The 15,908-nt window shown below is 41.4% G+C and overlaps 1 protein-coding gene across 3 annotated transcripts in view; it reads left to right on the top strand.

Annotated features, from left to right (window-relative positions):
* NPSR1 (neuropeptide S receptor 1) overlaps positions 1-15,908 on the top strand; it is a 186,989-nt gene that overhangs the window by 154,161 nt on the left and 16,920 nt on the right. For all 3 annotated transcript variants that reach the window (XM_003279195.3, XM_012496688.2, XM_030796830.1), the window contains one exon: positions 10,164-10,365. In XM_003279195.3, the coding sequence (XP_003279243.1) occupies positions 10,164-10,365 (202 nt within the window). The remainder of the gene's footprint in view (positions 1-10,163; positions 10,366-15,908) is intronic.

The following is a 15,908-nucleotide window of genomic DNA, read 5'->3' as shown; positions in this document are numbered from 1 at the left end:
AATCTAGAAGAAATGGATAAATTCCTGGACACATACACCCTCCCAAGACTAAACCAGGAAGAAGCTGAATCTCCGAATAGACCATTAACAGGCTCCAAAATAGAGGCAATAATTAATAGCCTACCAACCAAAAAAAGTCCAGGACCAGACCAATTCACAACTGAATTCTACCAAAGGTACAAAGAGGAGTTGGTACCATTCCTTCTGAAACTATTCCAATCAATAGAAAAAGAGGGAATCCTCCCTAACTCATTTTATAAGGCCAGCATCAGCCTGATACCAAAGCCCGGCAGAGACACAACAAAAAAACAGAATTTTAGACCAATACCCCTGATGAACATCGATGCAAAAATCCTCAATAAAGTACTGGCAAGCTGAATCCAGCAGCACATCAAAAAGCTTATCCACCATGATCAAGTTGGCTTCATCCCTGGGATGGAAGACTGGTTCAACATATGCAAATCGATAAACATAATCCATCACATAAACAGAACCAATGACAAAAATCACATGATTATCTCAATAGATACAGAAAAGGCCTTTGACAAAATCCAACAGCCCTTCATACTAAAACCTATCAATAAACTAGGTATTGATGGAACATATCTCAAAATAATAAGAGATATTTATGACAAACTCACAGCCAATATCATACTCAATGGGCAAAAACTGGAAGCATTCCCTTTGAAAACCGGCACAAGACAAGGATGCCCTCTCTCACCACTCCTATTCAACATAGTGTTGGAAGTTCTGGCCAGGGCAATCAGGCAAGAGAAAGCAATAAAGCATATTCAATTAGGAAAAGAAGAAGTCAAATTGTCTCTATTTGTAGATGACATGATTGTATATTTAGAAAACCCCATTGTCTCAGCCCAAAATCTCCTTAAGCTGATAAGCAACTTCAGCAAAGTCTCAGGATACAAAATCAATGCACAAAAATCACAAGCATTCCTATATACGAAAAAGAGACAAACAGAGAGCCAAATCATGAGTGAATTCCCATTCACAATTGCTACAAAGAGAATAAAATACCTAGGAATCCAACTTACAAGGGATGTGAAGGACCTCTTCAAGGAGAACTGCAAACCACCGCTCAAGGAAATAAAAGAGGACACAAACAAATGGAAGAACATTCCATGCTCATGGATAGGAAGAATCCACATAGTGAAAATGGCCATACTGCCCAAGGTATTTTATAGATTCAGTGCCATCTCCATCAAGCTACCAATGACTTTCTTCACAGAATTGGAAAAAACTACTTTAAGGTTCATATGGAGCCATAAAAGAGCCTGCATTACCAAGACAATCCTAAGCAAAAAGAACAAAGCAGGAGACATCAAGCTACCTGACTTCAAACTATAGTACAAAGCCACAGTAACCAAAACAGCAAGGTACTTGTACTAAAACAGAGATATAAACCAATAGAACAGAACAGAGCCCTCAGACATAACACCACACTTCTACAACCATCTGATCTTTGACAAACCTGACAAAAACAAGAAATGGGGAGAGGATTCCCTATTTAATAAATGGTGCTGGGAAAACTGGCTAGCCATATGGAGAAAGCCAAAACTGGATCCCTTCCTTATACCAAAATTAACTCAAGATGGATTAAAGACTTAAATGTTAAACCTAAAACCATAAAAATCCTAGAAGAAAACCTAGGCAATACCATTCAGGACATAAGCATGGGCAAGGACTTCATGACTAAAACACCAAAAGCAATGGTAACAAAAGCCAAAATTGACAAATGGGATCTAATTAAACTAAAGAGCTTCTGCACAGCAAAAGAAACTACCATCAGAGTGAACGGGTAGCCTACAGAATGGGAGAAAATTTTTGCAATCTACCCATCTGAAAAGGGCTAATATCCATAATCTTCAAAGAACTCAAACAAATTTACAAGAAAAAAAACAACCCCATCAAAAATTGGGCAAAGGATATGAACAGATACTTCTGAAAAGAAGACATTTATGCAGCCAACAGACACATGAAAAAATGCTCATCATCACTGACCATCAGAAAAATGCAAATCAAAACCACAATGAGATACCATCTCATGCCAATTAGAATGGTGATCATTAAAAAGTCAGGAAACAACAGCTGCTGGACAGGATGTGGAGAAATAGGAACACTTTTACACTGTTGGTGGGAGTGTAAATTAGTTAAACCATTGTGGAACACAGTGTGGCGATTCCTCCAGGATCTAGAACTAGAAATACTATTTGACCCAGCAATCTTATTACTGGTATATACCCAAAGGATTATAAATCATGCTACTATAAAGACACATGCACACATATGTTTATTGCGGCACTATTCACAATAGCAAAGACTTGGAACCAACCCAAATGTCCATCAATGATAGACTGGATTAAGAAAATGTGGCACATATACACCATGGAATACTATGCAGCCATAAAAAAGGATGAGTTCAGGTCCTTTGCAGGGACATGGATAAAGCTGGAAACCATCATTCTCAGCAAACTATCACAAAGACAGAAAACCAAACACCACATGTTCTCACTCATAGGTGGGAACTGAACAACGAGAACACTTGGACACAGATTGGGGGATATGAGGCACCAGGGCCTGTCAGGGAGTGGGGGGCTGGGGGAGGGATAGCATTAGCAGAAATACCTAATGTAAATGACAAGTTGATGGGTGCAGCAAACCAACATGGCACATGTATACCTATGTATCTAACCTGCACGTTGTGCACATGTACCCTAGAACTTAATGTATAATAATAATTTTAAAAAAAGAATTTGCTAACAAGGTAAACCTTATGTTAAGTGCTCTTACCACAAAAGGAAAAAATTAAACAAAACAATACTAAAGGGGGGCAGGAAGAAGTCTTTGGAGGTGATGGATACATTTATGGCATTGCTTGTAATGATGGTTACAGGAATGTATACATACCACATTAAGTGGTATGTATTGAATATGTATAGCTTTTTATATGCCAATTATACATCAATAAAGTGGTTTAGAAGTTAATTTTAAAAATAGAAAGTATACTTGTTCCCTGGGTTTCTTCTCGGTCATTTGGTGTGTCTGTTTTGTGAAGGGTTGAGACCTGTACCAAGTTTTCTGGGCACTGTGCAGCCCTAGTTATTATGATAGGGGAGGCAGGAAATTGATGAGGCAGGGGAGATAGGAGAGACATTTCATGACATAGGTATGCAAAAATGTGTCAGTGAAGCGTCAAATTCTGTAAAATATTTGTAGAGATTTATTCTGAGTGAAATATCAATGACAATGGACAAAGCCCTCAGGAGGTCATGAGAATATGTGCCCAAGGTGGTCAGGGTACAGCTTGGTTTTATACATTTTAGGGCGACATAAGCCTTTAATCAAACACATTTAAGAAATACATAGGGTTGGTCCGAAATGGCAGGGTTGGATAGGGTAGGGTGGGGTGGGGTGGGGTGGGGTGGGGTGGGGTGGGGTGGGGTGGGGTGGGGTGGGCGAAGCTTCCAGATTATAGTTAGATTTAAATTTTTTCTGGTTGACAATTGGTTAAGTTTATCTAAAGACCTGGGATCAACAGAAAGGAATATCTGAATTAAGATAAAGAATCGTGGAGACCAAACTTCTTATTTGCAGAGGAAACTTTTAGGTTTTCTCTTCAGGGAGATTATGTTGTAAAATGTTTCTCATTAGACTTAAAGTCTGTGTTGATGTTAACGCTGGAGAGGTATAATGAGACACATCTGAACCCGCACTTCCCATCATGGCTTGGAACAGCCTCTCAGGTTAAATCTTTAAAGAGCCTTGGCTGAGGAGGAAATCCATTCAGATGGTTGGGGGGCCTTATAACTTTATTTTTGGTTTACATTCATGGATTTGTGATACACTTTTTTTTTTTTTTTTTTTTTTTTTTTTTTTTTTTTTTTTTTTAGACAGAGTCTCGCTCTGCCTCCTGGGCTGGAGTGCAGTGGCATGATCTCAGCTCACTGCAACTTCTACCTCCCAGGTTCAAGTGATTCTTGTGCCTCAGCCTCCCGAGTAGCTGGGATTACAGGTGTGCATCACCACGCTTGCCTAATTTTTGTATTTTAGTAGAGATGGGGTTTCACCGTGTTGGCCAAGCTAGTCTCGAACTACTGGGCTCAAGCAATCCACCTTGGCCTTCCAAAGTGCTGGGATTACAGGCATGAGACACTGCGCCTGCCCCTTGATACACTTATTTATCCATCTATTTGTTTATGCCTAGCCGACTTTAGAAAGGATTAAATGTGATGGACAAAAGGACATCGACGCTGAAGTATTTTAAGGTGAAGAAATAAAAGTGAAGGAAAAATAAGTATAGGAAATTGCATGAGGGAAGTCCCAGAAAACTTGTTAGAGGTACAGACTTGAGACCCATAGTCAGAGGGTGACATGATGAATTACATGTTTCACCATATTCACTAGGTTAAAAAATTAGCTGTTTGCTCGTGGAAAATATGTCTAGTTCTGGGAGACACTGTGTAATATCATGAATAGTGTCCTAAATTATCAGAAAGGCAGCAATTAATATTATAGTGCTTTTCTAAAGATGTAAAACAACTTATTCCCTCACTACAAAATTAAGAGAGGCTCAACATAAGGTGCTTGGAAAATCCTCATCATCAATAGCTTCTGGGAAAGATGAAAGCTTAGAAACACATTAGCCAGCTCCCTTCCTCTGCCCAGTCCCAACGAAAGTCACTGAAGAAATGTAAAAACAGGGGGAGACCTGCAACTGGAATGAGAGCCAAGGAAAGAAGCCATCCAAATACCAGAAACTTCTAAGAATTCCCAGCACACGAGGGAGCAGATGAAACACGGAAGCCAAGTGTATAATGTATAATTCAGCCCCCGGGAGAACTCCCTGGCCTTGTAGAGGATGAACTGATACTCACAAGTTTATAGGGTGAGGGCAGCCGGTGAGAACGGGACACGAGAGGTTCCAGGAAACTCAACGCGGGAGTCATTTTAGTGCCGCAGCTTGTCAGAATTTAAGGGCAGCTGAGAGGCAGGTTTCGGAGTTTATGCGGCTCAGCTGAGAGAAAGCCGTAGAAAGAAGAGATTTCCCCCAGAGTGGCAGGGCTCTCTGGGAGAGTCATGGAGCAGGGAAAAGCCAGGAGGGAGTCAAATGTAGCTGTGCAGGCACAAGGCAATGGCCGCTTAACTGAGGGGAGGCCATATTTTATTTATTTTTTACTACTATTTACTGAAGCAGTATTTTTCTTAGCCAGCAACTCCAGAAAAGTTGACAATTTTAAAGCTCTTCACCAAAAATGAATATGAGAATAATTAGAAAAATATCAAAATAATAAAAAGAAATATGCAGTGTTATATTAAAATGTAATATAAAACTTTGATAATTAAAACAATATAATACTGGAACCAGAATAACACATATAAATCATATAAAATCTCAAATCAGTTGGCAAAAAATGAATTGGTATACGGTGTTGAAATAGCTGTCTGACCTTTTTTCAGAATATTAGATCACCACCCACCATAGCTAATAACAAATTAAATTTTAGTTGGATTGAAAAAATTAACACTTTAAACATAAAAGGAGCAAAAGAATATTTGGGTAACACCTTCATAATTTCAGTGAGGGAAAGGCCTTTCCAGGAACCATATCAAAAGCAGAAACAACAAGGAAAATATAGTTTTTTACTACATAAAAATTTAAATTATTTATGTAAATAATAAATATCCATAAACAAACTTAAAAAGCAAAATTATAAATGGAAAATATTTTTATATAACAGGCAAAGAAAAATATTCTTTTTATAAAGAAGTCTGGCAAAGAAATAAAAACATTCTGATTGAGTAAATGGGCAAAGGGCATGAACAGACTAGCAAGAAACAAAGAAACATAAATGAGACCAGGTGCTGTGGCCCACGCCAGTAATCCCAGCACTTCGGGAGGCTGAGGTGGGTGGATCACTTGAGGTCACAAGTTTGGGACCAGCCTGGCCAACATAGTGAAACGCTGTCTCTACTAAAAAAATACAAAAATTAGCTGGGCGAGGTGGCACGCACCTGTAATCCCAGCTACTCAAGAGGCTGAGGCACAAGAATTGCTTGAACCTGGGAGGCGGAGGTTGCAGTGAGTGGAGATGGCGCCACTGCACTCTAGCCCTCTAGCGTTGGCAACAGAGCAAGACTTCGCCAAAAATAAAAATAAAAATAAAATAAAATAAAATAAAACCATAAATGAATAGAAAATGTATAGAAATGTTCATTTTGACTACTAATTAAAGAATTGCAAGATTGAACATTTGAATACAAAATTTTACCAACCACATAACAAGATTAAAAGGAAGAATTATCTAACTATTAGGAGAGTATAAGGAAATCGGTACTTTTGTTGTTATAGTGAGAGCCATAAATAGCAGGCACTTTTGAGGGAAATGTAACAATATTTGTCAAAAGTTTATAAATCTGTTTCTAAGAGTTTATCCTAAGGAATAACTAGAACTGAGAAAAATAGATGAGTATAAATTCTTTATAATAAAAAATGGAAAACAACTTAGATAATAATCGGCTATTGATAAAATTGGAGTACGGTATAACCATTGGAAAAAATATTATTTATCAGCGCTTTTCCAATTGCACTTCCCACACTGACCCCCAGAGGGCTCATTTTGCTGGCCTGCTCCAGGGCAGATCTGGGAGCTGCTGGCTGTCTCAGTTTCAACCAAAGCTACCTGAGCTTTCAACACTTTCCTATACTGGGTTCGAGATAAAATTATATTTGAAGAAAGGATCTTACTACCTGAAAAAAAAATGCCACTTGTACAAGTTCATATTTCTTAACAGGAAAAGATGGTCATAACAGGCTTTTCAGAGGAAAAAAATTAGGTTACAAGGTAGCATCTGTATCATGATCTCATTTCTAAATGTGTAATCTATGTATTATATATGCATGCGTTATCAAAATTTAAGCTTGACGTTTCTGGTTGGTGCCGCTATGAATGTTTTTCCTTTTCGCTTATTTTTATTTGCTAGTGTTTCTGTAATCAATGTGTGTAACTTATACGATTTTATAAAAAGGTAAATGAGTTACATGGAAAAGAGGAAGGCTAAGCAGCAGAGAAGTGCAGAAATGGACAAGAGCACATGCAAGAGGGAGTCTGACTTTCCGGGGGTGAGAAACATGAGACAGTCTACCTCATATGCAAACCTGCATCTCATCTCTTCGATCTCGGATCCTTCAGCCCTGAGAAGTCACTCTTCATGGCAAATGGGCTCAGCTGCCTGGAAGGCCATCAGTCTCCCTGCTGCGTCACAGCCTAATAGAATGGGGCTTTCCCAGTGTAGCCCCAGCACCAGTATGAGAAAAACAGCTCCAAGCCTGTACCCTGCTGGGCCTTTGGGGAAACATCTTCGGAGACCTTGGTAGAATTGATTCTAAAGTATGATTCTATACTCTCTTAATCTGTTTCCCTGTCCATCCCTCTCAAAAGTGAATGCACTGTTCATCCATCAAGTGGAAACTCTGTGGGGCCCAGGAGTCACATGTTGCCCTTAAAAGTGCCCTGGGACCTATAGAAGGAGATGACATTAGAATTCTAACCATTGAAAGAACAAGAGCACAGGGGTCAGTTACTAATGTCACCCAGGGCCATAGAAACCCATCAGGCTTCACACCCCCACCATCAAGAAGAACCCCTTCCAGTCCTATCACCTGCCCTCTCCATCCCACCCTGCTTCTTTCCTAATCTGAACTCCCGCTGCTTCTCTGCACCCCGGGTTTTTCTCTTTTCCTTTAGGGACCAGCTCCCCTATACCGTCAACCTCCTAATAGGAGGCTCCCTCCACCTCCTGCCTCCTGAGGTGGCTGATTCCCCTAAGACATCTCAAAAGGATGCTCCTCAACCTTCCTTTTTAGGTACCTCATGGCCTGGTGGTGGTGAAGACATTTTCCTACCTTTCTAGACCACCTCCAGGCCATTTCTCCTTCAGTATTGTATATACATGCCCGCTCTGTTTCTCTGTGCTTATGCTATCAGTCTAGACTACCTTCTACAATGCCTCCCCCATGTCTGTGCCCATATGGCCATGGCCCTCGTCCAGTGAAGATGTTGACACTATTCTCAGTCTCTCTTTCACCTTTCATACTGTCCTAATCACAGGTGACTCGATGTCTACATAAACTAAGTCTAGTGAGAGGGCTTCACATGGTGACTCACAGAGCTTGACATGTTCCCTGTATTTGAGAGCATTGTGGACCAATGACTACCTCACACCTGAGAACATTGAAGAGAAGCTGGTTGGCGCTGTGGTCCCAGCCCAGGGGGCTGATGTAGAACCTGCATCGCGAAGTTTGCCTGAGGCTGTGTTAAAAAAAGATCCTGCCCCAGACATTTCTGCCAGAGAGAGAGGCCTCCCTGGAGGTCACCAGGGAGGGTGGAAGGTCACTGCCCAAGTCAAGCAAGTGGCCACCAGCGCTCACAGGAGAATTTCCAAAGGACCCAGAAAAGTTCCTCAGGGGACCAAGAATCAGCTTTGGATGCAGCCAGGCACAGAGAGCACAAAGCCCTCTGATGACGGCAGCAGTCAAGTGAGGACTCTGTCTTCTTCCTCCTCCTGGTTCCCTGTACCCCAGCTCCGGAGAGACCCCAATGTGGATAGCAACCTGGGGGAGGAGGAGGAATAGCAGACAAGGATAGAAAGCGGAAAGGCCGGTACCTCTGCTGGACTTCCTACTTGAAGCAAGCCCACCTAGGGAGAAAAGACTTAACTTGAAATCTTCTTGGGAATTTGGGTTTTTTTATTGTTATCTAGGATTTTAATTACTAATTTTCAGGTAATTATTAAATTGACCAATGTTTACCACTTAATGTGTCAGTCACCTATGAGTCATCACTAACATCAAGGGCCTTGAGTTTCCAAATGCAGGCAGGAAAACCTCTCCCCCTGTCCCCAGTGGATTACTGGTTGCATGTAAGGAACAGGAAAGACCTTAATCAGATTGCTATTATAATTCTACCCCAAGACTCCTGCTTGCTCAGTGGGCCAATAACAACTCTTTTCTACATGAATCTAATATCTCTTTTCAGTGAGTACAATTCAGCAAGAACAGAACCCTAGATATTATTCTCCTAAATATTTCAGGTTTGGATTTTAATAGACTCCATAGTTTCCTCTAGATTTTTCTCACTTCCTATAGCTCGACCACAGTCAACGCACTGTCGAACAACACCACCTGACTCTACATTCCAACCCCACCCAAAGACACACACCTGCTTTCCAAGTTGAAAGTAGGGGAGCAAGGTGGCCTCCTGTTTCTGGAAGAAGGTCCCAGGGCCAATGAGCACAGAAAGCCCAGCTAGGTGAGGGATTAAGACAAGAGCTTCAACAACAGCTTGACAGAAAGCATCACATCATAACAAGGGTGTATTTTAAAGGTACTTGCTTATGTATTAATTGTCTCTCTCCAGCCCCATCATAACCTGCTGAGGTGGCCAGAGCAGGTATTTTTTATTCCAATTTAAAGAAAAGATGAGGCTGAGACTGCATGGTTTAGCCAAGGTCAGAATATTGCAACTGAAATCCAGTGTGCAGACATAGCTACCAGGTTTCTGGGCTGGTTTTGAATGCACCCTACTCTCCAGAACAAAGTTCAGTGTTCTTTCTCTGCCTTATAAGTCCACCCATGTTCCTACCAAAAAAAAAGAAAGAAGCTTCTTTCCCATTTGGCAAATAACTCTCAAAAACTGTCCCAGTGCTTTGCAGTGCTGGGTACAGTGAAAGGATGCCACATGGACCAACGGCTGTAGCCCTGCCTGGTAACAAGAGACTGCATATGGGTAGACACAACTCAGCATTTGCACCACAACTTACCAAATGTACATGGTACAAACTGAGCTCCCTAATAGTGCAGGAATGGATGCGTCAGCATCTCAAGTCAAATGGGTAAATCAGGAAAGAAGAAGCACCAACCTTAGGCCAGGCAATGTGCTGGCTTCTGTTCAAGCTTCCCTTTGTAATTTTCACATTGACTCTGTATGGGGATACTGTCTCCCTGTTTACAGATGAGGAAACTGAGGCTCTGGGAGGTTCTGTGAGGTCCAGGTGGCTGCCCCACAGTGATCCTTTTCTATAGCAGACTCCATTGTGCTCCCAAAAATGGTTGCCACATACCCAGACATTCCTCTCTTTTCTTTGGGCAGAAAAGCAAGCCAGGGTCCTCATTGTGATTGCCTGGAGCCTGTCTTTCCTGTTCTCCATTCCCACCCTGATCATATTTGGGAAGAGGACACTGTCCAACGGTGAAGTGCAGTGCTGGGCCCTGTGGCCTGACGACTCCTACTGGACCCCATACATGACCATCGTGGCCTTCCTGGTGTACTTCATCCCTCTGACAATCATCAGGTAAGAAGCTGTCAGGCCAGGACCACACAGTGTGGGCGGGGTGGGGGACTTTCCTATTTCGCCAGCTACTGCTCTCCTCCCCTACAGCCCATTTTTCCTAGTGCCCTTGGGGGAACTGACTAGGCCACAAGATTTTATGTGTAGCTACCATAGGCTAAGCCCAGTTTCTTCAAAGTAGAGTAAGGAGAAGAGAATTAACAATTACTGGGTATATAGGGCAGGCATTGTGCTAAATAGCTAACAATTATCACATTAGCCACAGTATAACCCTGTGAAATAATTTCCATTGTCCCAATTTAATGAATAATGAAACTCAAGCTCAGAGTGGTTAAGTAACTTACTCAACATCAAACAGGATTGATATCCAGGTTTTTCTGATTTCATACCATATTATTTCTTTTATATCTCACAGCCTTCCAAATATAAGGCAAATTACCAGTTTCAGGGATTTTGTAAATGAAAAGATAGATATACTTGAAACAAACTGAACACAAAACTCAGTAGTCACTAATATGCTAAACTGTCTATGCAGTGGAGTCAGATAATGGCAGGGAATATATTTTGGAAGCCACCAATGAAGGAGGAAATGATTCAGGTAGGATAAGGGAGAAGTGGGGAGGAAGCAGAGTCTGTGATGACCAGAAATTGGAGTGAGTGTAGAGGCAGAGTGGACAGGTACGCAGTGCCAATGGGACAGAAGTTGGCAGTAAGCTCCTTCCAGTGGTTGGGGGAGGCTCAGTTGTGAATGACCTTGGCAAAAAAGTCATAGGATGTCCTTTATCCTGCAGCCAATGGTGAGCTGTAGATGGTCTTTCAACAGAGATTAGCACAACAACCTGGTCAAGATAGGATCTCACTTGGCCATGCCATGTGGCAGGATCACCCTCTGAAATGGGCTCTGCATGTGTAGATAGGGTGGGAGACTACAGGAAAAGACCTGGCACATTGTGTGTATCCTTGAGCCATGATGATCCTGCACCTTTTGAGTACTTCTAAGCCTGCTATAGTGTGTCATATAACACACTGTAAGCAAAGGAAGATCAGCCTTTGTTTTTGATAGTGTAAAGAGAGCTGTGATAAAAATCCTTGTACTTAAAACTGTACATGAGTCTCTGGTTATTTCCTCATAACTCATTCTCATGGAATTACCAGATCAAAGGTATTGATCAAAGATGATGCACATTTTAAAACTTTTGATGCATAGTCACAAGCTGCCCTTGAGAAATGCTGTATTGCTTCTTGGCCTGTTAGCTAAGATCACTTGTAGAAAAGGTATATTCTGGGCAACACCATACAAGGGCTCTTGTTTTCTGCTCCCCTGATCCAATGGTAGGTCGCACTATTACCTTACTAAATCTTTGCCAACCTAAGAGTTTAAAAAGTATTTCATTGTTTTAATATGCATTTCTTTAATTACTAAGCTGGTTGCATGCTTTTCAAGTGTTTTCTGATATGGTGGGAGTCATCTTTTCTTGCTCATTATTCATCTTTAGTCTAATAAAATACTATAGCTGGGAGAAACGTTATCCATCATATGGTCAAATCCCTGAATTTTTCATAAGAGTAGAATTAAGACTAAAAGAAGCTAACTGCCTTGCCTCCGCCCCCTCATCAGAGATTGAGATGGGCAAGCACAGAGTGACCTCAATAGCCAACCCAGCAGCCTTTGCAAGATGGGGTGTTGTTTGGTCATCTCTGCTGAATGGACAACTTAACACCAACACTTTATTTTGACTTATTGCCCTCCACTCCATCAAGCTGAGCTTGAGAGAAAGTTTGAAGGAGAAAAGGTTATTTAGACAACCATCCAAGGTAAGTCACAGCACGTGGGAAGGGGCCCATGGCAGAGGAGACAGTAAAGTGAGCCACAGCAGTCAGAGAGCATTTGGAAGAAAGCGGCTTGTGTCATCCTGAGCAACTGAGGCATCGATTTCAGTGGCAGTGCATGTCCTGGCTTCACTGTTGATTGATTTCCCATCAGCTCAAGAAATGAGCTCCAGTCAAAGTCACTGCTCAGCAGAGCGGATGCTGCAGCACATGGACCACGCAGCTCAGGTTATCCTGTATCTATGATTTCCCTATTAATTTGGGCTACTTTTTCCACCAGGACTTCTCAAACTTGCCTATGGGCTAGCTAGTGTGTTTTCCCCTTGAAAGGGCAAAATACAATGTGTTTGCTGATTGAGGGAAATGATCTCAAAAACTGGTTTCCCTCAGCTCTCACCAAGCTAAAGTCTCTGTAAGGCCTGATCCTAGCTCCTTGCTTCCAGCTGTGACAGTCATGAAAACTCAGCCATGACCTCCAGCCATCCTTGAGCTTCTCTGAAGCATTTCCTACCTGACAAGAGGTTCCTCTTCCATCACCTTCCCTCTTTCGTGGCTCCCCGCTGCTGAAGAAAGAACTTCTCTCAGGGGGACTAACATCCTCCACCTCCTTCAGCAACAACTATCTTCTCAAACAAGACCAGGCCCTGGGCGGGGGAGTTTTGTGAGGAACTTGTTTGCAACTAGTACCTGGCATAGGTGCTACAATTTCATCTCAGAGATAAGGTTCAACTCTTATTCTTTCTTTATTACCTATATTCTGGCCCCCTGGGCTCAATTCTCTGAGTAAGGTTAAATTCTTCATTTCAAGCTTAAATAGACAAAGAAAACAGCGCAAGGAAAGTGTTCGCTTGTGTTCACCATGCCTCATTGTCCTTCATGCATGCTACATATGCTACATTTACCAAATTGACAGAAAAGAAAAACATATCTTAGTTGTTTTATTTTGCATTTCTTTCATTACAAATGAGATTAAATATATTTTATATGTTTATTGTCATTTTTGTTTCTTTTAAAGTATTTATTAGGTTGGTGCAAAAGTAATTGCAGATTTTGCCATTGAAAGTAATGCCACTTTTCTTGTTTAAATGTTTTTATTTTCTCTATTCTCTATCTTTAGAAATTATTTATACAATAACCTTTTTCTTTTTGCATATGTTGCAAATATTTCTCCTAATTTGTCATTTGCCTCATATTGAGTATGGTTTTATTTTGTTTTTGATTATTAATAGTAGTGATTGACGTAATTAAGAAAAAAAGAAAAAGCACAAATAACTAACTCAGCGGCTTTTCTGCCACAAATACCTCATTGTTTTACTTATTGCCCAGCTTCGTATGCATTTAAGTATCTGCTAGGACAAGATCTACTTGTCTTTTTCAAAGATTCCCTGGCTGCTTCATGGTGAGCTGCTGATGCCTCACCTGCACTCCCAGCTCCAGCCATGGAACAAACACCCCTCTGGCCCATGTGCATCACTCCCATGCCTGAACACTGCCAAGCTCACCTTGCCTTGTTTCAGCCAACTAGTTCACATCCCTCGTGTCTCATTTCCAATACCAACTCCACAGTAGAGCTTCCCTTGCCAACCCTGGACCAAGAGGCACCTCAGGTCCTCACTCCCTAACCTCCAACTTTACTTTGTCCATGTCATCATTTAGACTTCATGGCAGTGTGACTGTATCTCATGAGTGCAGGGACTGTGGCCTCTTCATTTCTGGATTTCACATCCAGCACACACTAAACAGTTGGTGAATATTTGATTGAATGAATAACGCAATAAATTGCACCAAACAACAGATGTGTCATGTCACTCTCTCTACTCTTTCTCTCCCTCTCTCATTCTCTCTCTCTCTCTGCCTCTCACACACATACACACACACACACACGAACACAAACACACGTGTACACGTACTGCTAATATAGAAATTTCTGGCTATCTAATGCCTACATCAGTTTTTGGCATATGATAGCTCCTCCATAAATATATGTGAGAAGAAAGAAGAAAGGGAGAAAAGAAAGAGGAGGGGGGAAGAAAGACAGGGAGGGAGGGAAAGAGAGAGAGAGAGGCAATTGTATTGTTGGTGGCAAACTCTCATGAGAGCTGTGTATGAATAAAGATGTAGCTGTTCCATCATCCACTAAATCAGGCTCCCAGGAGTTGAAACCATAGTGACTGACAGAAAAGGCAATACGTTGTTTTTCTGGGTCAAAACAACAGGAGTTGTTTTGAAATTCACTTGACATAACTGTCTAATTGTTGCTGGGGAGGTTATTAGCCCTGGTGTAATTGCTTTACTTTAGCTGTGCTTATTTTCTTGTTACCTAATTGATTTTTCATTCTCTTATCATTTTCACCTCTGTAAGATAATGGTAGAAGCAGAAGAGATTCACGACCGACAACTGCAAAAAAAAAAAAAAAAGTGGAAAAAAGCACATTAGTCATGGATCATTGATTTGTCATATGTGAGAAAAATTCATTTATTTTGCTTAGGAAATGGAATCACATTGTGGGAAATCCCCATGCCAGGTTGGTGCAGCCCTGCAGATAGAATACATGGCCATGGTGGGTAAAAGGGCGCCAGGGACCTGGCCAGCACTGTCCATGGACATGAGGTGCGAGGTCAAAGAGGATCACAGGGCTCACAATAAAAGTAGTCATCAGAATGAATAAAGAGAGATTGTAAGGGTCTCCACTAATGCTGAAAACCTGGATGGAGAGGAAGGTACAGATTATGGAGTCATTTTGCAGGGACAATCCACAAAACTTATCTGCAATCTGATTGATCAGATAAAGGAAAAAGGAAAAGAGACAAAGCCAAGTGTGGTGACTCACACCTGTAATCTCAGCACTCTGGGAGGCTTAGGCGGGTGGATCTCTTGGGCCCGGGAGTTCAAGACCAGCCTGGCAACATGGTGAAACCCTGTCTCTATAAAATATACAAAAATTAGCTGGGCATGGTGGCGCACACTGGTAGTTCCAGCTATTCAGGTGGCTGGGGTGGGAGGTCAAGGCTGCAGTGAGCTACAATCCCGACACTGCACTCCAGCCTGGGTGACAGAGCAAAACCCTGCGTCCAAAAAAAAAAAAAATGGTGACAAACAGCAACGCAGATGTCTCTTTGATGCTTGATTGCTACACTCAGAGAAGTAGCCTGATTTGGCAATAATACGCTAGTTATTAGGTGTTCGCCATGCTAACAGAAAAGCTGGTACTGGTTCTCACTCATCTGATTGGCCCTAAGTAAAAAGAGGGGTGACTTAGGCCCAAATCCCTAAAGCATAAGACATTTCTTAACTTTTCCCCTGTGTACATGGTTGATAGCCATAAATATTTGAATTATTGATCAATTAAATACTGGGGTTGCAATTGACATAACCATTAACTTTCCATGGTGGGTATAACCTTACCTTGCACAGTATTTCACTTTCTGGGGAAGAAGTTTCCCTGTTCCAGCAAATATTCAACTTAGGGTTGAACTCACTAATAACATTTTTCTCATTTTTTCTTTACTGCAGGCATACAAATTGTAAAAATAGTCCCTGGGCAATTATATAAGAAAGAATGGAGATGCTCCAAAAAAGTCCCTGAGCTTTCCTGGAGCACTCGGAGAGGTTCGCTCAGCAAGAATGGGAAAAGGCAATAAGAAGCAGAGATTTTAACATTGCCATTAATTAAGTTATATTCTAAAGATCATTAAAAGCAATTAGTGCTTTGTCG

Source organism: Nomascus leucogenys, chromosome 17 (genome assembly GCF_006542625.1).
Source record: "Nomascus leucogenys isolate Asia chromosome 17, Asia_NLE_v1, whole genome shotgun sequence".
NCBI lineage: Eukaryota > Metazoa > Chordata > Mammalia > Primates > Hylobatidae > Nomascus > Nomascus leucogenys.
The sequence above is the reverse complement of the archived record's forward strand: the minus strand, read 5'-3'. Positions and strand labels throughout refer to the sequence as shown.